At 36.7% G+C, this 26248-nt stretch overlaps 1 protein-coding gene across 6 annotated transcripts in view; it reads left to right on the top strand.

The window, feature by feature from the left end:
* Positions 1-17960: 17960 nt before the first annotated feature.
* CycC (cyclin C) overlaps positions 17961-26248 on the top strand; it is a 134939-nt gene continuing 126651 nt past the window's right edge. For 2 of the 6 annotated variants that reach the window (XR_015041752.1, XM_085819097.1), the window contains exons 1-2: positions 17969-18181; positions 22564-22670. Coding sequence is in view for 5 of the 6 variants with exons in the window: in XM_085819097.1 (XP_085675223.1) it covers positions 18012-18181; positions 22564-22670 (277 nt within the window). In the remaining variant the exon portion in view is untranslated. Of the gene's footprint in view, positions 18316-22563; positions 22671-26248 lie in introns of all 6 variants that reach the window. The other 4 variants (XM_085819095.1, XM_085819098.1, XM_085819096.1 and 1 more) reach the window with 4 other exon arrangements.

Below are 26248 nucleotides of genomic sequence, written 5' to 3'. Positions count from 1 at the left end.
TACAATATTTCAAAATGTTCGGAACATATCAGAGTCTTGTACGATTACGACATTCTTTTAATTGGGGTCGATGATAACGTCAATGAAAATATGGACGAGCGCTATGATTTAAGAATTCACGTGAAGCCGTACAAGCAGATAGATCCCCGTAATCAAGAACTGTATAAAGTCGTGGAAAAAATTACCCAATTTTGTATAGATCATCAACGAGAGTTGTAGATGAAGCGAGATAGGGTTTTTGCTATGTCAGCTGGGAACCCCATTCCGTATAGAGAAGTGAGTACGAGAAAGTTATGTGTATATAGTTCTTGAAGCAATGACGTCATTTTTAAACAAACCAATAGTGAGCCAGTTTTAAAAAATGATGATTGGGAAAAGGTCGGTTGAAAATCTGGCTGGAAAAAATATGTCAGAAAAATTTACAACCATTAAAAAAAAAAAAAAAAAAACTTTTTGTTAATTTTTATCATGTCTTCTAGACATGATAAAAATTAATGACCCCCTTTTTTGTTTTCAATGATGTCTCAGCACCATATTTCTAAAATACACCATGACTCACCATTTCTAAAAATAAAATTCCAAGAAAAGAATGAGTCATAGTTTATTTTTAGAAATGGTAAGACATCATTCAGAGACAAAAGGGTGGTAGTGTTAATTTTTATCATGTCTAAAGACATGATAAAAATTAACAAAAAGTTTTTTTTTTTTTTTTTTTTTTTTTTTTTTACTCTTCAGATATTTTTCTTCCAGCTCTCAGCTCTCACAAAATTTTTTTTTCCACTCGACTTCATCAACCAAACAAGACATTGCAAAATTCTTTCTAGAATGAATTCTCGCTTATCTATTTAAGTCATCCCATTTTTGCTTCAAATCAGTTTGTGCTGCTGAAGAGGTAACATCTAAGGCCAGTAGTCTAATAACCAAGATACTACATTCTACTTTGTTCGAAAAGAAGAAATCTATTGAGTAAGAATGGATTATTCGTTGATTATCAAGAATATTCTTTCTTCTCCCATCCTTGAGAAAGCTATCGACGAATTAAAAGAACGTCAAGGTGCTCTCAACTTAATATGTCCCAACTGGGAAGATGTTTTAAATCACGATCCGCTGTACGAGACACATTGTCAACAAAAAGTTCAATTTTCCAAAGGAACTCGAAAAGATACTGTTCACATCCGAAACATTATTGGTTTACAAAATTGCTATAATGTTCTCGTGGCTGGTTATTGGTATTTGAAACCGGGGGAGAACAATAAAACAGGAACTTCGTTCATGACTCGACTGTGTGCTCCTTTAACTAAAATTGGCGAAAGCATGAAAGAGAATCCGCAACACAAATTTGCGGAGAATTGTCGTTTTTTCATGGACCGGTGCGATCCCGCATTTTGCTCTGCTTGTAAAGGAGCCCAAGATAAATTTCAAATTCATAGAAATATGTGGTGTATACGAAAGAGTCGGATCTTTAATGGAGAGGGTTTAAAAAATACTTTTCAGTGTTCGATTGAAAATATGTTTGGTACGACGACTTCTTTTCTAGGTATTCTAAACCTTCAAATTTCTAACCGGTACACTTTCGGAGAAAATTCGTACAAGGTAGGAGGTTTAGTTCGCGAATTTATCTTATTTAAAGAATCTGTTCTGTTCTCGACCGATCTGGATATTGAAACTCCTCTTTCCCTCCCTGTAGTCGAAGAGATGGAAGAAGGGGAAGAGAAGTGTCCCGAAATTATCGGCATTCCCAATTACTTCAAACCCGTTACTCATTTTTAAATAAGAAGAAAGCATTTAGAAATGGATTTATGGAAAATCCATCGTCGACATTTATTATCCAAACGACGTTACCGATTTTTTGCCAAGATGGCTCAAAAAGAAATGGATCAACTTCCCTATCTCACCCCTCATAATATGTTTATTCATCGAGGTTTATCGGAATCGCTGTTGAGTAACAGTTTTGTAATTACCGATCATATGCTTTCCAGCATTATACACCGAAAAGATAATATTGATCCTCAGTACAGTCAATATTTAAACAAAATCGTTCCTTGCCGCAATTTTAATCAACCTCTCCTCCTTCAGTTAATAGCCACCTCGATCGCGGAAAAGGTGAAAACGGAACAGAAAGAATTACCGATGGACACAAGAGCACTTCCTAAAGACCCAATAGAGGATCCAAACGCTAGGAAAGTAAGTGTTATTAAGGGGGGTCCAGGAACCTCCACGGAGGATGCACTGAATCAAATGTTTGGCGTAAACAAGTAATTTAAAAAATAATGGACGACCCTGTCAAAATGGTGAAGGTTCAACGAAACGATATGGTCTACAGTGTTCGAAAGTATTTATTATCGATCCAGAATCTACAAACCAAATACAAACTTTTGCGATATTTTGAACAAATAGGGGCTCAACGAGATAATGCCGGTCTGGTGCATGAAGATCGAGGCGATAAAATAAAAGTTGTGAACCTCTATTGAAAAAAAGAAGATGACGCTTTGGATATTTCTTCTCGTCTTTTATCTTTACCTGATCATGATCTACCTGTTTCGAAACGAGTCCCAAACGACTACAACCCCTCCTTGGCAACAACTCTATAATCATCTCTCTATGACCTTCACAAACACTCATTTCGTTATCATTTTTTTTATTTTAGAATTCATCAACCTTGTTCCTCCTCCTCCCCTCTCCCTCTCTCTCTCTCTGAGGAGTCTATATAAACGGATCGCCAGCGAGCTCTTGTTCATATCAGACGAGTGTTTTGCCTTGAGAACGGAAAAAAAATACAAAAGCCATGCTGCTCAAACTGGAATATAACGATGACTATTACGTGCACGCGTATGTGGATCTAGGATTCCTGTACTGGAATGCCAAAGATATCTTGACTCTCTTGCCTACGAACGTCTCGCATACGACGAGTGTTCTCCAAGTCTTTTTTCCTAATCGACACCATTTTCTTCGACTAGGCGATTTGGACAACTACTCCAAAGAATGGGGTCAACCGAACCAGATTGTCCTCACTTCGAATGAAGCGGCCTTCGTCGCTTCGAAATCCCTGCATAACAAGTCGCTCTTCCCTTGGATGTGTAAAATATTCATGAGACCTCTGACGAAAATTGAGGAGGACGGGGAAACGTATATCACCCTCCGAGAGACTGTGCAAGACGAACAAGAAAGGAAAAAGAGTCCTCTCTTTTTCATCACTCAATTCGGGATCCATCATCTCCCCAAAATCATCCAGAGACATCAAGCCTTCGTTGAAAAGTATCAGAAAGAGGACGATGGTGATGGTGATGGTGATGATGATGATGATGCGATATGGTCTCCAGTCCCTTAAAGAAGGGGAAACGTTCTCCGCTTTCCCTATTCCATAGACTGGAGAGTTGAATCAGGAGACCAAAAAAATGGGTCTTGGAAGGAATGAGTGCATTTCAAAATGCATTCGATTCCTTCCGAAACCCATTTTTTTGGGCCACTCTCTCCTCCAATATTGGGAGAGAGAGAGAGAGAGAGAGAGAAAAGAAATTTATCATCTCCTGTCCAACCAAAAAGAAACGATGTATTTTTGTTTTTCTGGATGCGGCCGAATTTGTAGATGAATCGTCCAGAAACCGGCCGTCAAGCCCATTTTCAGACTATTTCTATACATATTCGGTCATCAAGATGGTCCGGGGACGACTTTGTTTGGACATCATCTCTATATAGATGGTGAAATTTGTATAGCCATTTCTAAAGAATCTCAGAGAAAACTAAAATCGAGATTGCAAAAAAAGAAATAGCCTCCAGTGAACACAATTCCAACGACAGTGGATAGGAAAAGTGAAGAGTTGAAAGTGAAAGTCGAAAAACGAAATGGGATCGGCTAGGAAAAATTTTTCAAAGCTCAGAAAAAAATTCTGAGATGAAAAAAAAAAAAAAAAAAAAAAAAAAAAAAAACTTTTTGTTACTTTTTATCATGTCTTCTAGACATGATAAAAATTAACTCACCCCCCTTTTGTCTGGGAATGTTGTCTCCCACTTTCTAAAAATAGACCATGACTCATCCTTTTAAATTCCAAGAAAAGACTGGGTTCTGGTCTATTTTTAGAAACGGTGAGACAACATACCCAGACAAAAGGGGGATGAGTTAATTTTTATCATGTCTAGAAGACATGATAAAAATTAACAAAAAGTACTTATAATATATATTATATAATATATATTATATAATATATATATTATATAATATATATATTATATATTTTTTCTTTTTTTTTCTGACTCAGAATTTTTTCTCGGCTCTCAGAAATTTTTCCCAGCCGATCCCATTTTGCTTTTTGACTTTCACTTTCAATTCTTCTCTTTTCTATAAAAGTATTCCACGTTTTTGTTCAGAATAATACGGGCTGTTGAAAAGGCAATATGTCTGGTCATCAAGATGGTCCGGGGATGACTTTGTTTGGACTCCGCCCCCCCCTCCAAGCCCATTTTAAGTATATTTCTATACAAATTCGGTATAAAATTGTCCGGGGACGACTTTGTCCGGAGACGACTCTATCCGAGGACGACTCTGTTTGGACTCAACCATGACGTCATTTTAATATAGTGGAATGTGTATAGAAATAGTCGGAAAAAGGACTCGAATGCCCGTTTTCAGTATATTCCAATACAAAATTGATTGTCCACAACATAAAAAAAGTCTTTTTTTCTTGGATGGAGCTCCATTTGTATTAGAATATACTGAAAACCGACTCGAACGCCCGTTTTCAGTATATTCCAATACAAAATTGGCTGTCCACAACATAAAAAAAAGACATCATTTTTTTCTTGGATGGAGCTCCATTTGTATTGGAATATACTGAAAACCAACGTGAACGCCCGTTTTCAGTATATTCCAATACAAAATTGGCTGTCCACAAAATAAAAAAAAAGACATCATTTTTTTCTTGGATGGAGCTCCATTTGTCTTGAAATATACTGAAAACCAACGTGAACGCCCGTTTTCAGTATATTCCAATACAAAATTGGCTGTCCACAAAATAAAAAAAAAGACATCATTTTTTTCTTGGATCCAGCTCCACTTGTATTGAAATATATTGAAAACCAACGTGAACGCCCGTTTTCAGTATATTCCAATACAAAATTGGCTGTCCACAAAAAATAAAAAAAAAGACATCATTTTTTTCTTGGATCGAGCTCCACTTGTATTGAAATATACTGAAAACCGACTCAAACACCCGTTTTCAGTATATTCCAATACAAATTGGCAGTCCACAAAATAAAAAAAAGACATCATTTCTTTGTTGGATCGAGCTCTATTTGTATTGAAATATACTGAAAACCGACTCAAACACCCGTTTTCAGTATATTCCAATACAAATTGGCAGTCCACAAAATAAAAAAAAGACATCATTTCTTTCTTGGATCGAGCTCTATTTGTATTGAAATATACTGAAAACCGACTCAAACACCCGTTTTCAGTATATTCCAATACAAATTGGCAGTCCACAAAATAAAAAAAAAGACATCATTTCTTTCTTGGATCGAGCTCCATTTGTATAGAAATAGCCTAGAAATCAGTTCGAACGCCCGTTTTCAGTATATTGTAATACAAATGAAATGACATGAAAAATGCAAAAAGAGGAAAAGTAGCCTACCTTGACGGAAATTCTATTCCAAAAGGGGAAAACTTGTATCCAGGTTTGCCCACAGCACGGCCGGAACTCAAGCGAAACTCGATAGGTTGAAATCATCCATTAAATAACATTCTTAAAAAACAGTAAAGTTTTATTCTATTCCAAAAGGGGAAAACTTGTATCCAGGTGAGCCCACAGCACGGCCGGAACTCAAGCGAAACTCGATAGGTTGAAATCGATCCATTAAATAACATTCTTAAAAAAAAGTAAAGTTTTATTCACATCGAGTCGGCTGGGAAAAGTTTCTGAAAAATAAATTACCCCCCTTTTTAGTCTGAAAATTTGAAAATTGATGTCTTCAATTTTTGAAAAATTGAAGACATCAATTTTCAGACTAAAAGGGGGGGTATTTTTTTTTTTTTTTTTTTTTTTTTTTTCAGCCAGAGAAATTTTTCTCCGGCTCTCAGAAATTTTTCCGCACTCGACTGGATGAATAAAACATCCCCGTTTCTTTAAGAATGGGCTCACTGTTAACTATTTCAGCATTCGACGTTTCGCGTCCAGTAATAACTGCCGGGTGTTCAAAAATGCAGGTGCGCCTACTAGGTTTTCTACAGAGAAGCTTGACTGGATGGAGAGAGTGGATGACTTTTTCCAAGATTCTCGACTTTGGACCGTCAAGAGGTAAAGGATCTTTTTGTTTTTTTTTCTTTTAAGAAAATTTATGGATAGATTCATTTCTTTTTGAATGGACCTAGAAAAATAGGACAAAGTTCTTTTCCAAGATTGGATGAGAGAGGGACCCAAAAAAATGGGTCTTGGAAGGCATCGAATGCATTTGCACTCATTCCTTCCAAGACCCATTTTTTTTTGGTCTCCTGATTCGTCTCTCTCTCTCTCTTCTCAGTCCATTTCCATAAATATAGGGAAAGCGGAGAACCTTTCCCTACTTATTTCTAAAAATCTTTTCTTTATTTTTTTTTCTCCTGAGTTTATGTATATATCAATTCAAATACTTTTGAGAACGGTCATCCCAATTCTCTGTCGTCTTTTCGGTTTCATCGTCCCAACACTCAGTGGACATAGTCTCAGTCGATTTTGGAGCATGGGTCGTCCGTTCATTGTCCCAACATTCAGTGGACATAGTCTCAATAGATTTTGGAGCATGAGTCGTCTGTTCATTGTCCCAACACTCAGTGGACATAGTCTTAGTGGATTTTAGAGCATGAGTCGTCCGTTCATTGTCCCAACACTCAGTGGATTTTGTCTTTGGATCCTCTGAAGATATTTTGGGGGTCTCATGAGATTCTTTGGAAGGTTCGTCCCAACAGGCTGCTGGATCGTAATGGGGAATATTTTCAGGTATGTCTCCCCAACCCTCCGTCTTCCTCGAGTTATTGGAGGAAGTTGACGACAAAGAAGAAGAGCCCATCAAGTTTAAAGGCGTATGCTCATCCGGATGTTCCATCACTTGGAAACAGGACAGATTATCCCATTTCTGGATGAGGTTATCGTACGCTTTTGGGGACGGATCCTTCTCTAACTGATCGTAGGCCTTATCAAAAGCTTGCAGAGGATTGTCTGCTTCCTCCTGAATCCTCTCCTCTTTCTCCGTTCCGTCTGGATAGACGTGATTGATATGAAAATCTCCTTCTGTAATATGCCATCGATAGTTGCGCACTTTGTTTTCGGCACAATGGAAATATTTCATCCTTTGATGATGTCGGGCACATTTTTCCCGATACTTCCAAATGATTCCATCTGGAACATAAATTTCCGTCACGGGTTTTTGATAATCCAAGGCTTTAGCAAAGAATTTAGCTTTCTGACATCCCACCACATAAATCGTGGAGAAGCTGTGAGTGAGCGATTGGAGAATGCGTCCTAAATGGTTGTAGGGAATATGACCCTCGTTCCAACGAAGTCCGTGCCGGTTTCTCGTCAGCCAGGCATTCGTCTTTTGGTTTTTTTCATTCAGTTGGTGGAAGGGGTGAGGAGGAGCAAACGTCAACGATCCCACGGTCAAAAAATCTTTTGTCGCATAGCCCAATTCTTTTAAAACGTAGGTAAATTCACCCTTCTTGTGGTTGTAGGACTGGAAACCCTCTAATCGAGCACGATAAAGTTTTCTGAACACGCCATGGCGATGAATACGGTGATGTCTTCCACAAACAGGAGCAAAAAAAAGAATCGAAAAGGTATATATGTATAACAGGGAAGATCTAGAAAGGGAAAAAAAACAATAAAACGTTTTAGAGTCGTCGTCTTGAAAGAGACATTTTTCTTTTCAAAGGGTTAAGAAGTTTCAAAGTTTCAAAGGTCTTTTTAAATGAAGTTATGATTAAACCATATTCATAGGACCAAAGGGACTTACCAGCTCAGTTCACGTCTTCTTCTGTTCTCTGAAGAAATCTCGCGGAGGATACACACTTTTATACTCGCGCGACATCTGTCGGGATCGCGACCCCATCTAAATGTCAGGGTCATTCCAACCTCTTAAAAGGATCGGAATGAAAGAAACACTTTGATAAAAAATATATTTATGAAAAGATATCTGAGGGTCGTGAGAATATTTTCTCTCCCCACCCCCCGCCTATTTCAAAAAAAAAAATAATAAAAAGTCTTTCTTGGATCGCGTCAAGATTACAAAACAACTCACAGGACTTGTTTATCTCGATCTTGTCAGGGTCACCGTTTCACATAAGAAGATGGATGGACCCTGAACTTTAGACATGATAAAAATTAACTCTACCCGCCTTTTGTCTGGAAATAGGGTCTCACCGTTTCTAAAAATAGACCAGATCCCATTCTTGGAATTCAATTCTTTAGGAAAGGAGGAGTGATGGTCTATTTTTAGAAAGTGTGAGACAACATTCCCAGACAAAAGGGGGGGGTAGAGTTAATTTTTATCATGTCTAAGACATGATAAAAATTAACAAAAAGTTTTTTTTTTTTTTTTAAAGCTTAAAAATTTTTCTGAGAGAGCTGAGAAAGATTTTTCCTCCCAATCTTTTTCGACGATGAAAAGGCAAAAACTACTGATCCGATCTCCCTACGCTTTAGGGAAAAAAAACAAAAAAAAATACTTACGAAATATTCATGTGTTGAAATTGGCTCTTCAAATAAGTGACATTTTGTTTCTCATTGGAACTGTTCAACGGCGAGTCCACTCGTCTCATTCTTTGGGGTAGGGGATGAAAGTACAGCGGTTTTTTGAAATCGATGAATTTCCTCTTTAGTCGGCGGAACTGTAAATCTATCCCGTCTTAACTCTTCTAATCTCTTTGAAAGTCTTTCCACTTGCTCTGCTAAGGTTTCCTCGGTACTCATGATCTCTCTTAGTTTAGGGAAGTCTTGACGTATTGGCTAGAGAACAGAGGGTCTTTTTCTCTCTATACATATATCATGTGGGAGCGTGTGATTTATAAATCCTTGTGAAATCTTTCTACGTCTTATGTAACTTGGAAAATTCGTCTTCTTCTCGTCGATTGGGCTGGAGTTATAGAAAAGAAATGGGATTGGAAAGAAATCAACATATTACAAAAAAAAAGGAACTTTTTTTTTCTATTTTTTTTTCTCTAGGGATTTACATACCATTTCATTCATGAACATTCAAGGGTTCTCTCCAAGACCAAATTTTAGAAGAGGACCACAAAGAGTACACTTGAGGATCCTCTTTCAGGTCTAGGTGAGATAAGGTTTGAGACCAATATTCTTGGGTCTCTAAAGCATCCCAACTTAGACATTTATTATTATTATTAGAAAGTTCATCCTCCTCCTCCTCCTCATCGTCGCACGAGTTCTCCTGGGGAGATTCTTCCGCCTCCTCTTCGTCTTCGACAGCTTTGCTTTCGGAGGGGTAACAATGTAATTTCCGGAAAACGTAACTACCCTCCATCAAATGGTATCGAAAATTTCTCACCTTGTTCTCGGCACAATGAATCATCTTTTGGAAATATTGGTGTCGCGTGCATTTCGACTTGTTCCGCCACTCGGTTTTCCCTGGGATGTAAAACTCGTAAACGGATCGCTGGCAGAGCTTGCTGAAAAATTCGGCTTTATCGTATCCATTGACGTAGATCACCTCCACATTTTCGGTCAGCATTTTCAGGATTGTAGGAAGATGCTCGTAGGAAAGACGACCCTCGGTCCATTGCAGGCCGTGTCGATTATTTGTAGTCTGGTTGACCACAGATAAGTCATCGTAATGGACAGGAGGGAGAAAAATCATGGATCCGCATAAGGTTAAATCGCAAGTGATGTAGCCCAGTTGTTTCAAGATGAAACATATATCTCCCGTCTTTGGATCATAACAGTGAAAGTATTCCATGTCCAGAACAATGTAGGAATCTTTGAGAGGTTTGGTACTCAAAATGTCCATCTTCTTCAATTGAGGAAAAAAAGAAAACAAAATTCTCTCTCTCTCTCTCTCGCTGTGTGTCCTGAAGGAAAAAATGGATAGCGTTCTCTCGCCGTCTCCTCTTTTATATATAGAGAGAGAAGGTTGCACGTGACAGGTCGTATGAATTCTGGGAAAGGTCACATTCATATATATATTTGTTTTTTGAATAATATCGTGCGTATCTCAATACACATCCATCATCATAATAATAAAGGTCACCTTGGAAAGAAAAAGAAATAAAAAACATGGAACTCGTGCTCGACTTTGAAGGTTTCTACGATTCTCAAGGAGCCTTTATTGTGAAAGAATTGGCTTACGTCACATTGGACGGTACTTCTCGAGGGGTATTTGTTTTTAAACCCCCGTTTCCATGGCAAATGCTCACCGAGAAAGAAAAACGAACCGCTGTGTGGGCAAGTGATTATTATCACTGCTTGTCGTGGTACGAAGGAGAAATTCCGTACTGTTATTTTCCATGGGTGTTAACGATGTTGACGGAACCTTTTTCCATGATTTGGGTGCGAGGAGAAATGAAACAGCGGTTTTTAGAGAAATGGTTGCAAAGATCCATTTCCATTTATTGCATTTCGGGATCGACGCAAGAGATTCTCAAATACAATGGGATCGAACACATGAATTGTCCTAACCATACAAAAGGTTTTTTCCATTGCGCTCTACAAAAAGCAGTTCGGTATCATTATTATTTAAAGACACAGAGAAGAAATTCGCAAGGTCGATCCTGCACAGTTCAATCTTGACAGAACTCATTAAAAAAAATACATATATCACGTTACTTCTTCAACAGCATAGATGGTTCTGAAGTGAAACTTGGAATTTTGAAATAATAGATCAGAGAGAAATCATTCTTAAAAACAAATGGTAAAGTCTCGAATCGGCTGGGAGAAAAAAAATTTCTCAGAGGTGAGATAAAAATTCTCTAATGAAAAAAAAAAAAAAAAAAAAAAAACTTTTGGTTAATTTTTATCATGTCTTAGACATGATAAAAATTAATGACCCTCCCTTTTTGTCTGGGAAGGATGTCTCACCCTTTCTAAAAATAGACCATGACTCATCCTTTCTCTAATGGCAATCATTCCATGAATGAATCACGATTTGTTTTTCAAAAGAGTGAGACAACATTCCCAGAAGAAAAGGGAAGAGGATCGTTAATTTTTATCATGTCTAAGACATGATAAAAATTAACCAAAAGTTTTTTTTTTTTTTTTTGAGTTGTAGAATTTTTCTCAGCTCTGAAAATTTTTTTCCAGCCGACTCAAGACTTTACCATTTATATTTACGAATAGTCTGGATTATTTATTTATTTTCTTTTAAAAAGAAAAATTCTGAGCTAGACCTATCTATTGGCTTAACATTCTGGTCATAGAAACAGTCTAGAATCTCATTTTATTTTTCGAGGCTAATGCACGGGTTCTCCAATCAAAAGGGTTACTATAAAGGGATTGGTTTGAATGCATTTATCTGCAAATGTTGTAGGATTCTGTTGTTGAGAAGGGGGTATATTATTATTATTATTATTATGATGATTGTGGCAGATTCGTTTTCTACATGGAAGTCTAATCTCCTCCGAAGACCTTTTCTGGGGATCGTCGATAGATGGTTTTTCAATAGGAATCGTTTCCCTCGGATCCTCAAGATATAGAGGGGGGTCCTGTCTTGAGACATGGAGCGGTCTCTCCTCCTCCTCCTCCTCCTCGAGAAGTCTTGAGAAAGGGAGAGGATTTTCGGTTCCCTTATTCTTGAGGGGTCTTGACAAATTGAGAGGTCCCTCCTCTTCGAAAGAGAGAGAAGTTTTGGTTCCCTTATCCTCGAGGGGTTTTGACAAATCGAGAGGTCCCTCATTTTCGAGGGGTCTTGATAAATGGAGAGGTTTTTCATCTTCGAGGGGGTTTGATAAAGGAAGAGGTCCCTCCTTCTCGAGGGGTCTTGATAAATGGAGAGGTTTTTCATCTTCGAGGAGGTTTGACAATGGGAGAGATTTCTCCTTCTCGAGGGGTCTCTCTTCCTCAAGGGGTTTTGAGGAAGGGAGAGGTTTTTCATCCTCGACGGGTTTTGACAAACTGAGAGGAATCTGAACAGGTTTCTCCTCATCCCCATCATTATCGAGGAGGATGAGGATAGGCTTTTGGAAAGGTTTTTTCTTTTTCTTCTGAACAGGCTCCTCTTGATGTTCGGGGAGAGGGATAGGGTAGTTGTTCCCCCATTCTATTTTTTCTTGCTCGAGGATTTTTTCAAAAGTCGTGGCCTCTCTATGATGAGACGAAGGAGGAGAGTCCTCGAGAAGAATATAATAGGTATTCTTCCCAGTCTTCTCGATGGAGAGAGGTTCGTGCAAACATTTATGCAACCATTCACTAAAATGAACGAGAATCCCTTTTGTCTTCTCAAGACGATCCATAATCCTATTCATTTGCGAGACGGTTAGAAAGTGGGACGTGTAAAAATATTTGGCTCGTTTCATTAACAAAATTTGTGCATCCAAAGGTGGAATGTCACGAGCCATCAACACGTTTTCGTCGGATAAAAATTCGTCCCGCATCTTTTGATAACTCCCCACGGTATAATAACCCGCACATTTTGAAAAATCGGAGGCTTTCAGGTAAACGACTCCTTGGATGATATAAAAGGAAAGATCAACATATTTATATTTGAAAGGAATACACGTAGTGAGCTGGGGATGCCTCCTCATGATCCACTTGGACAAAAATACGACTTTGGGGCTCTCCCCTTTTATTTATAGAGAGAAAGAGAGTGTGACCTTCCCTTCCCTCCTCCTCCTCTCTCCCTGCTTCCTCTATCTCTGGACGTCCTTGGATTGGAAAGGTTGACTTTGAAAAAAAAAGAAGGTCATGGTTGGATAATTTTTTGTTTATTAAATTATTACTTTCACTTCCTCATTCCCACACACATTCATCTTTTTAAGAAAAGAAAAAGAGGTCATGGAGATAAGATTTCTTGGAAAGAAGAGAGAGAGAAACAAAAAAAAACAAATAAAACGGACGTCATAGAGCCTCTATGTGTGTCTGTGTGTGTCTATATAGATATATAAAAAGACGAGAGTACTGGGCGAGATCATTTCTTTTCCATTGGGAGCCATGTCGCTATTAGACGTTTTTCCAACTCAACGGATTTCGAACGGGGAGGATTTGAAGACGCTAAAGCAAATCTCCAACTTGAAAATTTTTTTGGCGTGTCATTGTGCGACATTTATTCCGCATTTACCACCTCATCAAGCGATCGTTTCTTTCAACCAAGATGTCGAATCCTCCAACCTGCTCGTTCAGAATATATACAGAAATTTATTCGAATCGCAACAAACGAAAGAGGAATCTCCCTTCTCCTGGAATCGGATGGATCGAGCTTTGAGACGGCCCATTCAAACAGACCGGCGATATACAGATCCGCGCACGAGTTTTCGGTGGAAGAATATTTTTCTCACGAAACGATATTTTACGTTTGGAGTGAGAACGACGGCTGAGGACGAAGTTCATATTGTTCAAACCACAGCCGCTCCTCTCGCCTATTACGAATCATCGTCCCCCAATCTGAAGGAAAGAAGTTTTAAAGTCAGCGACAGGATGAAATATAAGAAATATATTCTAAGACCTTTTCTAAACTATGTCGTTCCCCCGAAAACGCAATATCTCATCGTCACAACCCAGAAGAGTGCTTTCTCGTCGATCGGTGCTCCTACTCGCTTTTGAAACAATTGAAAGAGGAGATTTCTTTCCAATCGCCGATGATGTTTCAAGAAAAAGAAGAAGAAAACCCTCCGCCACCTTTACCCATCCCTTCCTTAGATGATAAGAGGAGCTGGACCAAACCGTCGTCATGGCCCGAAACAAAATCGACCCGGCAACGGAATGAAATTGAAGTCATCACAATTGAAGATGAGGAGGAAGAAAAAAAATTACCTCTTAAAAAACGGTCGACTTACCGGAACCTACCTGGCGTGCAAGATCCCCTTCAGAATCCAGAAGCTTCTTCTTCTTCTTCTTCCCCGACTTGTTCAAACAGGCAACCTCTTTCGGACTCCTCACAGACAGAACCTCTTCTAGTATCCTCTTCTTCTTCTTCTTCTTCTTCTCCTCCTCCAACCTGTCCCGACATCGTAGAGGTAGAATGTCAGACGGGTCCACAAGCTTCAAAAAGTCCCGACATCGTAGAGGTAGAATGTCAGCCGGGTCCACAAGTTCCAACAGGTCCAGAAATCATGGAGGCAGAATCACAGCCGGGTTCACAAGTTCCAACGGGTCCAGAAATCATGGAGGTAGAATTTCAGCCGGGTAAACAAGTTCCAACGGGTCCAGAAATCATGGAGGTAGAATCGCAGCCGGGTCCAGACATCCTAGATCCCTCCACTCATCCCAAAGAGACTCCAAGTGTTTCAAGACAGCCTTGTGAGGATCCAGCCCTTCCCGTATGGAATGATTATATGGACATACAAAATTTGGTGCAACAGGAAGGAGAAGAAAATAATCATACGGATGGGTGGGTCAAAGACTGTTTAGATCATTTAACCTCGAATGAAATTGAACTGTTATGGAATTGCATTTCTGAAATCACATCGGAAATGGGATAAAAACCAAAACAAAAAAAAACAATTTTTTTAATAACAAATGGGAGGAGGGTCATGATGTCAATTAAAAGAAATATTATATAGAGTCCAATCTTGGTGGTTCACTTCAGTTTTCCAGCATGAGGTGATCCACGTTCCCGAAATATGGATCCCATTCCAAGAGAGATTGTGTAGAGCCTTCACTTCAGTTCTTTTTTTTATATACCAAGAGGAGAGGGTCCCCAAAGGGTTACCCATGTCCAAAGAGAGAAAGTGTAGAGCATTCATTTCAGTTTTTATTTCCAGTTTAGGGGAGGGAGGTCTCAAAATGACACCCCCCCATTTTCAAAGAGAGATGGTGTAGAGCGTTCATTTCTGTTTTTTTCCAAAGTTAGGGAGTTTTCAAATGGCTACCCATTTCAGAGAAAGAGAGAGAGAGAAGGTGTAGAGCGTTCATTTCAGTTTTCCAACATTAGAAGGTCCCAAAATACCTTCTGAATTCAAAGAGAGATCGTGTAGAGCGTTCATTTCCAGTTTTCCAAGATCAGAAGAAGAGGGTCCACTTTTCCCAAAATGGCTTTCCGCATTCAGAGACAGCGAAGTGCAGACTTCAGTTTTCTCCCTTCCCAAGAATAGAGGGTCCCAAAATGGCTTTCCATTTCAAAGAGAGAGGGAGAGGCGTTCATTTCCATTCTCCAAGATAGGGTCGTCTGCTTTTTTCCCAAAATGGCTTCCCAATTCAAAGAGAGAGAGTGAAAGGGTGTGTAGATCGGTCATGTTCATTCTCCAAGATAGGGTCGTCAGCTTTTTCTCAAAATGGCATCTCCCCATTCAAAAAGAGATCGTAACCAATTTTTTCCAGTTTTTTCCAAGATGGGGGGGGGAGAAGAAAACCTAGGATGGAATAACACGACACACAGAGAGAAAGAGAAAAAAAAACGCCATCTTGTCATTTTCTGATAGGGTACCGGTGTTCGAATACTTTTGTGACCGACTGTACAAGCAGCCATTTTTAAATTGATGTTAAAATAAATTTATTCTATGGTCTATTAGAAAATAACTATACTGAATCATTTATTGACGACTTCTAAGAGGTCGCTTTCTGAAAGAGACCTGTATTTTTGAGAATATAAACATACGTTGATATTGAACATTACTTTTTTAAGATGCCAGAGCAAATGAACAGAGCTCCAAAAATCCTCTAAAAGCATAGAAGGTCACGTTTTAAAAGGCTGACTACTTTTAATAAAGCCTGTATATTAATGTTCATTATACATTTCTCACATTTTTACTTTCTTTTAAAACAGCGATGCTGTGGTTCAATTGCTTTAGAACTATGTGAAACTAATAAAATGTGTCCTATGTTATAAAAACCTAATTATATTCAGATACACAACTTTTGAACATGTTTGAAATCTGTTATTCTAATCAGAATACTTTGTCTACAGAAAACATTGAATCAATATTAGAAATCAAAAGCTAAGTGAGATTAAAGTAGGAAGAGTCATATCGTCTAACCCATTTTAATTGAAGTAAACAGGTGCTTACTTTATCGTAAAGTGAACACCCGTTTTTCAAACAGCGAATGAAAAGAAAAAAAGAGCCCACCAGAGCTCGAGCGGTAAAATCGCTGAGCACTAATAGTTCGGTCCGGGGTTCAATTCCCGGCTAACGGCCGCACTTCCCGGCTAACGGTTCAATTCCCGGCTAACGGTTGTTATAAAAACTTAATTATATTCAGATACACAATACAATACAATACGCCCTGCACGGGCGTTTTCATTATTATTCCCGTGTGTAACTTGCATATGAGTCAGTTCCCTTTAAAAAATCCTACACGAAGGCCTCCCTCCCCGTAGGCAATAGCCTAGTGTGCTTTGCTGTAACCGAATAAACCGAAACTGGGAAAAAAAAAAGGAATTGGTGGTGGAAGGCAGCTACGGAACGTCGTTTTAGAAGAATGGGCTACATAACCAAATTTCTATCTATACTCTGGTAAACAGTACATTATTTGCTCATCAAAAGCCTAAATTTATCTAATGCTCGGCTTAGTTCTTAAATTGTAATTTTAGCCACATGCCCCAAACAAGACGATGTCTGGTATTTTATTTCATTACTTAGTTATTCATCATTAATTTAAGAATTAATTAAATTTTTATTTGTCTTTAAATTTTTATTGAATTATAATAATAATCATTTAATATTCTAGTTGCTAATTATTTTATTATTGTAATAGTTATTTTATTTATTTTTATTTATTTATTTATTTATTTATTCATCTTTCCTGATGGCCTTCCATAGAGCTCCAGCACTTCTAATTTTAAAAATTAAGTCCTGACTACAACCAATGATTGCGAAAATAAAAGTAACTTATTTAGTGATAATTAAATAAAATAAAAGCCAAGGCTTTTATTTTCGCCTTACTTGGCTTTTATTTTATATTTATATATATGTGTGTGTACTTTACATTTAATTATAAGGACATATATATATGTACTTTACATTTAATTATAATTTATTTGATATATATATACATATTTACGTTTGGTAGTATAACCGATTGCAATAAAAAGGGAGGTGCACATCTAGATGTTATAACGGACCCATATACAAAATTTCAACGTTCTATAACTAACCGTTTTTGAGTTATGCAAAATGCATACATACGTACTTACACATGACGAAAAAAATCCCTTTCAAGTATCAACTTAGAGTCATAATCATTAGTCATAAGTATCAGCTTAGAGTAAATGGGATTACATTTAACAATAAGTTTTTTTGAAAAAAAAAGAGAGAGAGAGAGAGAGAGAGTCCTTCATTGTGTTCGTACGTACAGGCGTCAGCCCAAAAAATAATTCACATGGATTCCGTAATCATCGAAAACGGATATTTCCGTTAAAATACGATACCCAAAAGTTTTCTCGATTACAATAATTACTACCATTTTATTTGATACAAGGAAGTAAAGAACCTATATTAACCTACATATTCTTATATAAACAATACCTAAGTGCAGTATATAAATATTTTAAATCAATAAAATCTGACTATTTCAGCTCAAAAGAAAAAAAAAAAAAGAAAAAAGAAAAAAAAGATAAATCATCTAAATTTTCAAATTACAAACATAAATAGCAATAGTAAAAAGCAAATACAAAATAACGCTTCACGCTATCAAAATTGCTCATATTCTTAAATATCAACAACTAAATAGTATTTCAACTAAAACACATAATGTAAACAAGAGTTTGCCCGATGCCCAAAAAAATTCAAAATTATCTATGAAAAATATGAGCGCATTGTGACGCAACCGTATCATTCGTATTCGCATAGAAACCGCATCATTCGTACTCGAACAAACCGCATCGTACAACAGATGCGAGTAACGAAATGAATTTGTGAGTACCGAATCGGTACTTCGAGTGAACCGATGTACCCGTTACTCAGTAACGAATACATGCGGTTTGCTCCATCTCTAGTAATTATGCTCCAGTGGAAATGTGAACATATAAGCAATTTTTTTTTTTATTATTCATGGACAGTTTGGGGCGACATAAGCGTAATAAATATGGCCGGAAATTTTTGGCAGAGTTCTCATTTGTAAGTTTTATTCCCTAGGTGTGCACAGAAGCATTTAAATTACCTAAGTAATATGCATGTAGTATATTTTTTTAATTTTTACATGATTGGACTAGATGTTTTAAGTACTTTTATCCAAGCAATTCAATTTTTGTGTGAGTTAAGAAATGTATTGCTTATAATTGCTGTTAACGTTATAAGTACTGTAATTTGTTAGTAGTATTACTAAAGTAGATATTTTGAGTATATATAAGAATATTTCATGTTTAATCGAAACTGTTAAAAATATGTATTATTTTTATTGTTATGATTGGTTACTCTTTCCAACACTAATGTAAAATTTGTGTGTATTTTCACTAATTGGACCTTGGATGTACTTGATGTTGTGCATTCTTGCAAGTAGATTAGGTGAGACTTGCAAGAAATCGGTTTAAAAAAGTGTATTCTTTTTATTTTTGTTATACTTTTTTAAAAAATAAAGATAGATTTATCCAAAGCTGTAAATGAAATTGGGAGATATTGGTTAAGAGTCCCTATTGTGAATGAACATGTCTTATTTTATAAGAAAATAAACATTTAAAAAAATGTTTAATGCAAAAGATCCTATTAAATTTTACATTCATAATCTAATATATGCTTAAGATTTATTAAAACTTCCTTTATTTTGGGCATCTATTGACTAATATTTCTCAGAACTTTATCTTTATAAATCATGAATCTATAGTCAAAAAGAAAAATTGGTTAATCTTTGGATTATTGTAACTTGGCGATTTTTGGCGAAAATGTGGCGACCAACTCTGCTACAGCAACCTGCTAGTTTTGTTTCGGACGCCATTTTGTTTTCACGAAGTAAAGGCATTTTTTTTTTCCTCAACATTTTTTCCAACAATCTGCTAGCCGAATTACGCTTATGCTAGAACTTTTATGGAACAAAAGTGCTTAATCATGATGAAGATCAGATGCGAAATTGGGAGAAAGTGCAGAATCGCCCAATGCTTGCTGCGTTTTTAAGAATTGCACGTACATGGTAGCCATGTACACGTCGACCTATTGTCACTTAAAAAAACATCCCAGAATTGCACAAAAATGGCACTGCGCACATTCTTGACTTTATCCATGTACAATGCTAAAGTCCTAGTTAGTAACCTTTATCGCCTTACCAAATGTCGCCAAACTACCTGTTACCATATTCCAAAGATTAGCCGAAAAGTTTGTTATGTGGGCATTTGAATTTCAGTTGTAAAATAATTCAATAAACTCTAACATCATCATTATCAGTCACAAATGTTCTGGAGAATTTTTTTTTCCATTTTTTATTAAAATAACATTTCATCAAACTATAAAAAATCATGACGGTTCACATCATTTACTTTGAGCATATAACTGAATTACTTAATTAAGTGAATTTTATTCGAAAAAAAATATATTTGGTTGATCTTCGGATTATGGTAACTTGGCAATTTTTTGGCGACCAACCCTGCTATAGCAACCTGCTAGTTTTTTTTTTTTTGGACGCCATTTTGTTTTCACGAAGTAAAGGCATTTTTTTTTTTTTTTTACTCAACATTTTTTTCCAACAATCTGCTAGCCGAATTACGCTTATGCTAGAACTTTTATGGATTAAAAGTGCTTAATCAGGACAAAGATTAGGTGCGAAATTATGAGAAAGTGCAGAATCGCCCACTGCTTGCCGCGTTTTTAAGAATTGCACATACACGGTATCCATGTACACATTGACCTATTGTCACTTAAAAAAACATCCCAGAATTGCACAAAAATGGCATTGTGCACACTTTTGACTTTATCCATGTACACTGCTAAAGTCCCAGCTAGTAACCTTTATCACCTTACCAAAATGTCGCCAAACTACCTGTTACCATATTCCAAAGATTAGCCAAATATTTTTGTCAAATTTGCTGATTAAGATTCTGCAAAATCAACTTTGTTTTAATGTCCTTTAAAATTCATAAAGTTTTAATTAGTTTATTTTAAATTGTTTCAATTATGAATTATCATGGTTTCTAGCATTCAGTATAAGGGTTTAATCCTAGTTTCCGGTGCACAAGGGATTTGGTGACTTTATGATGAGCAGTAAACGGGACATATACGATGAGTGGTTAAACGGGTCATTTTGGTGTTGGCGATAATTTTCAAAATCGTGCCAAGGCTGCACTGTATACTAGGATTTTACCCAGTATAAGATTAAAATATTCCCCCCCCCCTGTGCATGGTGTTTTGGTAAAAATTTACAATTGGGTGCTGTTTGGTTTTTTGGCGATTCATTTTAGACAGGAAGGCACAATTTTAAGATGGATGCTACACAAAACTAAAATAAGAAGTCAAAAGAATTGCACAAACTCGGTGTCCATGTAGATATTGATCTATTTTCCCCTAAAAAAAGTCAGAGAATTGCACATACATTGTGCTCTGCCTTAACTTTGTCCGTGTACATACTGATCTATTTTGACTTTAAAAAAATCAGGAAGGAGGGCGCTGTGATCACGTACAATGGAGGCAGGATCTTAGAAGAGCTCCTAAATTTTCAAAGGTGTTTTTAAGAAAATACTTATTTATTTAAGAAAAATTTCGTGAATATCCTCTACATTGTCTCGTTCTCAAAACTGAAAGTTGCTCCTGTGCCTAAAGGTCTTATCTTCCTTGCAATATTTTACAACACCAAGACGGAACATTCAGATAAGTAGAACTTCTTTTCTCTAAGCTAAATCAAATATCTGTCACTAAAGTACCTTTAAATTCATTTATTTATTATGATCATTATTATTATGCTCATTTTATTATGTTCTGGCATTAAATACTTAATAATTGCTTTAAATCATGTGGTTCTTTTTTTTTTTTTTTTGTTTTTGTTTTTTTGGTTACCATCTCTTAAGGATGATCCTTATCCTTATCGTAGCCCTTATGTAGTCTTAGTGTAGTCTGTTAACGCTACCCATTGGGGCCCCTTTGAGGAATTTAGGAATTTCTCGAGAGGGAAAAAACACGATCTTGGGCCTCAATGAATGTATAGATTTGTAGTTTTTGCTCCTTTAATCTATATTTCCTATCTATTTAAATTAAAAGCATATATTAATACAGTGTACCTCAAATTGATAAAATAGTACACATATAATAAATTATGACCATTAACTTAATAAATAAATGAAATGCATATTTTTTTTAAATTTAATTAATATTAAAATAAAAAAACTCTGTAATTTATTTACTTATTTATTTTTGCTGATGTGTTCTCGCCTTGTTTTAGATTTATGATTTTATCTGATGGTGTTTTCTGAGTATATGAATATGTTGGAAACCGCAATAGATGATGTTGCTTAAGTTAATGTATAATTTTGCATGATATTATATGTATCTTGATCTTATGTGTCTTCTGTTACTGTGTCTCAAGGTAGAGGCTAACATATTGTTTCCCATGTTAAAAAATAAAAGTTTAATTAAAAAATTTTTTAAATTTTAGTTTTCCTGTTATAGCACAAGTTAGCTTCTAAACTAGACTTATACTGTTATGTGACTGGACCCCCAATATTTATATTTTATTATTAATTTCCCCCCATCTTCACATCTATTCAGCTTTACAAAACACACTCATTACACACACCTGGAAGACTATTTAATGTAAATGATAACAACTTCCTTTGACTACACTAAAGGACACAAATCGTGTTTTTTTTTTTTTTTTTAAACCTTTTTATAGACCCCTTTTTTTCAAAAAAATTATAAATATAATTTTTTTTTTCCCTCTCCATTACTTTTGGGCCATTTATTTTTTACTTTATTTTGTCCATCTTTTCTTCCTGGCCTTTCGAACTCGTATAAAATATACGAAGTTCCTTTTCACTCTCCTCTGAAATACGAAATGGCCCCCCTTTCTATATACCTTTCCTTCACACCTATGCTTGATTTTTCGCCCATCGGTGCAGAAAGACTTAGCGGGTACAACAAAAGACATCTGTCTACTTTGTCTGTCTGTCTAAAAATCAGGACGCTAAAGCAAAGTTAAAACTATCATGGTGACTAGAAATGTGGTTTCAACGCCAAAACTGAACAAAATTTGTCGCAAATCGAAGGGGCCTCCAATTCTACACTAGAGACTGTGTTTTTTCTCACGACTTTGAAACCTGTTATCATAAATGTTGAGAAATATTATCATAAAAATGTCCATATATGTTAAGGAATATTATACAAATTTTAACGAAATATATTTCCACTTTGAAATGACTTTACACTGCAGACATATTTTTTTAAAATTTATAATGAAAACCAGAGCAACAACAGATTAAAATTCATATGTTTTTAAAGGTCTGTTTCAAATTGATGTATTTTTTCTTGGGCATCTTTTTCATTGTTAATATTCCTTATTAATTTAATTATTGTTTTCATTCTAGTCAGCAGTGGCTGTTAGACAGGCAAGATTTGCTTCGAGAACGTCATCATGATCTACAAATTTTTTCTGAGGAGGAGTATCAGAAAGTTATGATTTTTTTTGCAAACTGTAAGCATATTTTCATTCATGAATTACTGTAAATTGAATTTTTTGAAATTAAGTTTTAGTTCATAGGTATTATTAAGGATTGGGAGCTAGACTAGCTATTACCGGCATATCTCCATGAAATGGCACTTATATTGAAAAAACTGAAAGAAAAAACTGAAGAATTGAAAAAACTGAAAGGCAAGAAATTAAATTATGCCGTCTTTAAAATATTTAAAATTATGTTTATCTCTTTTTGGTTTCAGGGTCATAAATTTTTTAATGCACGCTAATAGATACGTGCCTTAAAATTAACCCTTTGCACTCGAGGCCTTTTTGGCGCAATGCACCAGCAACTCAAGATGTTTTGAAACCTTTTTGGCACATTTCTTACCAGTAATTTAAAATTATTACGCATACAAATTAAGGTATAAAATTTTTATATTTTAACATTTTGTATATCTTTACACCTTTATAAACAAAATTTCAAAAAATTTTTAAAGAAAAATTTATTTTTATTTTTTTCTTCTCTGTAATTTTTCTGTGTATGATATTTCATTTAACAATTCCCAAGACGCATGCTCGGCTTGTTGGGATAAGTATTACAATAATATGTGGTTTGTTGCCCTTTTCATGGGCTCATTTCTCTGAGAACAGACTTAATGATGGATAAGAAAAGGTAAGATTTCAGATAAGAAAACCTTATCTCCATTTAAAGGGGTATCATTTTACACTTCATAAGATTATATCGAAGAAACTAAACTTACAGTTATTGCCACACATCGAGTTTCTGTATCACACCAAGTGGTGAGTGAGAGTCACCTCTCAAGTTGCAGCATCAAATCGCATGGTGAGTGAGAGTTACCTCTCATGTGCAAAGGGCTAATAGAAAAGTATTAATTAAAAAATCTTTCTACCCAAATGAACCAAATCAAATCAAATTATGCAAATTAGACAAAACCACTATATGAGTAATTACAAAATACAAGTTTTTAATAAAATATACATATGTATACTAAAAATTATATTGTTGGTGAAATGACACAGTTAAAAAATAAATTATCAGTACATATTTATATTTATTTAGGTAAAAATATACACTGGTGTGCAAAAATTAAGGACGAGACAGTTTTTTCAATATAACTTTGTACAAAAGCTTTCCAAATCAACACATTTAATACTGTAAGATCCCCAATACGTAAGAACATGAGTAATGTAAGCAGCACTTACTAAAAGAGAAATCAGAGGGGTAAAAAGAAGCTTTATTGAAAAAGTAGCATGGAGCGCAATACGACTGAAGGTTGAAACATCCCTGTGATGGGTGTCCAGCAAGAAACATCCGGTCTTTAATAGGGGATATGATCTCCCCTGACTGCTAGGCAGGTTTCACAGTGTCTCCCCATGCTGAGAATGAGGGTGTCAATGAGTTGTTGAGGCATTGCTGTCCATTCGTCTTGCAGCGCCAATCGAAGCTCCGGAATCGTTACTGGTGGTAAGGTACGAGCTGCCAAGCGTCTGCCTAGAAAATCCCATACATGCTCGATGGGATTGAGATCCGGAGATCGTGCCGGCCAATCCATACGTTCAATATCCTCACTCTCTAAGAGCTGTTCGGCAGCTACTTTGCGATGACATGGTGCATTGTTGTCCATGAAAAGGAACTGCGGACCCATAGCGCCTCTAAAAAGACGCACGTATGGAAGAAGAATCTCGTTACAATAACGGGTCCCGTTGACTGAACCTGCGTTGAAGATGTGAAGGTCTGTATGACTACCAAGCATGATGCCTCCCCAAACGAGAACACCGCCACCTCCATACCTGTCCCTTTCAATGATGTTCGAGGGATGATTGCGGCTTCCCCGCTCTCTCCAGATGACTATGCGATGAGAATCGCTACTCAGACTCAATCTGCTCTCATCTGTAAAGAGTACTTGTCCCCATTCATTGTCTCTCCAATTCCAGTGTTTCTTTCTACCCAAATGAACCAAATCACCACAGAGAACGCCTTCTCCGATGGGCAGGCGTTAGAGGTACACACCATACAGGGCATCGTGCAAACAGACCACCACCGTGCAGTCTTCTGGCCACGGTAAAACGCGATATCGGTCGTCCAGTCGCCTGTGTCGTGTGTCTAGCGATTTTTCCCGCTGTCTGCCACCTGTTTCTTCTGGCCTGTAAGGCAATATACCGATCATCTGTGGGTGTGGTTCCTCGTGGATGACCACTACTAAACCCCCGGATAGCTGTTCCTGTAGTTTGAAATTGTCTCCAAAGTCGTGAAATGATGCTGTGAGCAATTCCGAACTCTGCAGCCTCACTTGTCACACTGCGGCCTTCCTCCAACTTCCCAATGATTCGACCTCGGGTAAAAGCATCCAGATGTCGTCTAACAGATTGATTATTTGCCATTTCTCGCTGAGGCAGCAACTCGGTGTGATATTAACTGCTATATGGCGTGCAATCTCTTTGCCAGAAATACTGATCTTACACCGACAACATGCTTTATACTACTCAGACACTCCCCCATTACGTCTACCTGCATATCTGCGCGTGTGCTACCGTACATCACCTTACTTAATCTCCTGATTGATCTTTCTGTCCACTCGGCCTCTTCGTTCAGCTGATATGCTAATTTTTTGACTTCCTCCTTAATTTTTGCACACCAGTGTATTTCAGGGGTGCTCCTTGATGAAAATTGGTGATTGGCCAAGGCATAATTTCAAGATGACCACTACACAAAACCAAAATAACAAGTCAAAGAATTGCACAAACTTGGTGACCATCTACACATCGATCTATTTTCACTTGAAAAAAAATCAGAGACTCACAAATCTGGCATTGCATACTCCCTTGACTTTGTCTATGTACACAATCAATCTCTTAAAAAATTTTAATCTTAATTAGATCTTAATTTTAATTAATTAGAGTGCACCTTGTTGCCAATTTTGAAAAATCGAGCCTAGAAGTGGGTGACTCTTCACTTTCCCCAAATATTTATAACTACACTAACAGTATTTTCAGATGATTATTAGAGCTGTACCTTCCTCGTTTTCATTGATGTAAATTTATCAAAGAGTAAAAATTAATTCTTTCAGTTCCTTGTGTTTCAACACTCAGTAGATTAGGATTGCACAATTGATCTTTAACTCTGGAGGCTCACAAGTAATTCAAGATTAATTTCAGTTTGCTGAAAGATCTCTCATAGTTGGCACTGAAAATTGCAATAGTCAGTTTCATTTGGGTTACAATACAAAGATTAGGAAAGACGCTATGATCTCCAAACTGCACAATAAAAGGAAGAATTTGTTCTGGTCTTGATATTTTAGTTAGTCCATCTTCTAAGTAACATTCTGAAATTTAAAAATTTCTTTATATAGTGGATCACCATCAACATCGCAGGTCTAAAAATTGCTGAAATTGGGGCATTTTGTTTCTAGAACGTCACTATCAACACTGTAGCACAGTATTTCAGCATCAAGTAAAAAGCCAATCTTTTCATCAGTGTCATGAAAATGCATTAACCTTTCATCCATTTCCATGTAAAGACTATCGGTTTTCCCCTTCATTACTCTTTTAATTTCCTGTTTAATTGTTAATCCGAT

The sequence above is a fragment of the Stegodyphus dumicola genome, chromosome 6, assembly GCF_044657685.1.
Source record: "Stegodyphus dumicola isolate Sdum_Otavi_A_Nest chromosome 6, ASM4465768v1".
NCBI lineage: Eukaryota > Metazoa > Arthropoda > Arachnida > Araneae > Eresidae > Stegodyphus > Stegodyphus dumicola.
The sequence above is the reverse complement of the archived record's forward strand: the minus strand, read 5'-3'. Positions and strand labels throughout refer to the sequence as shown.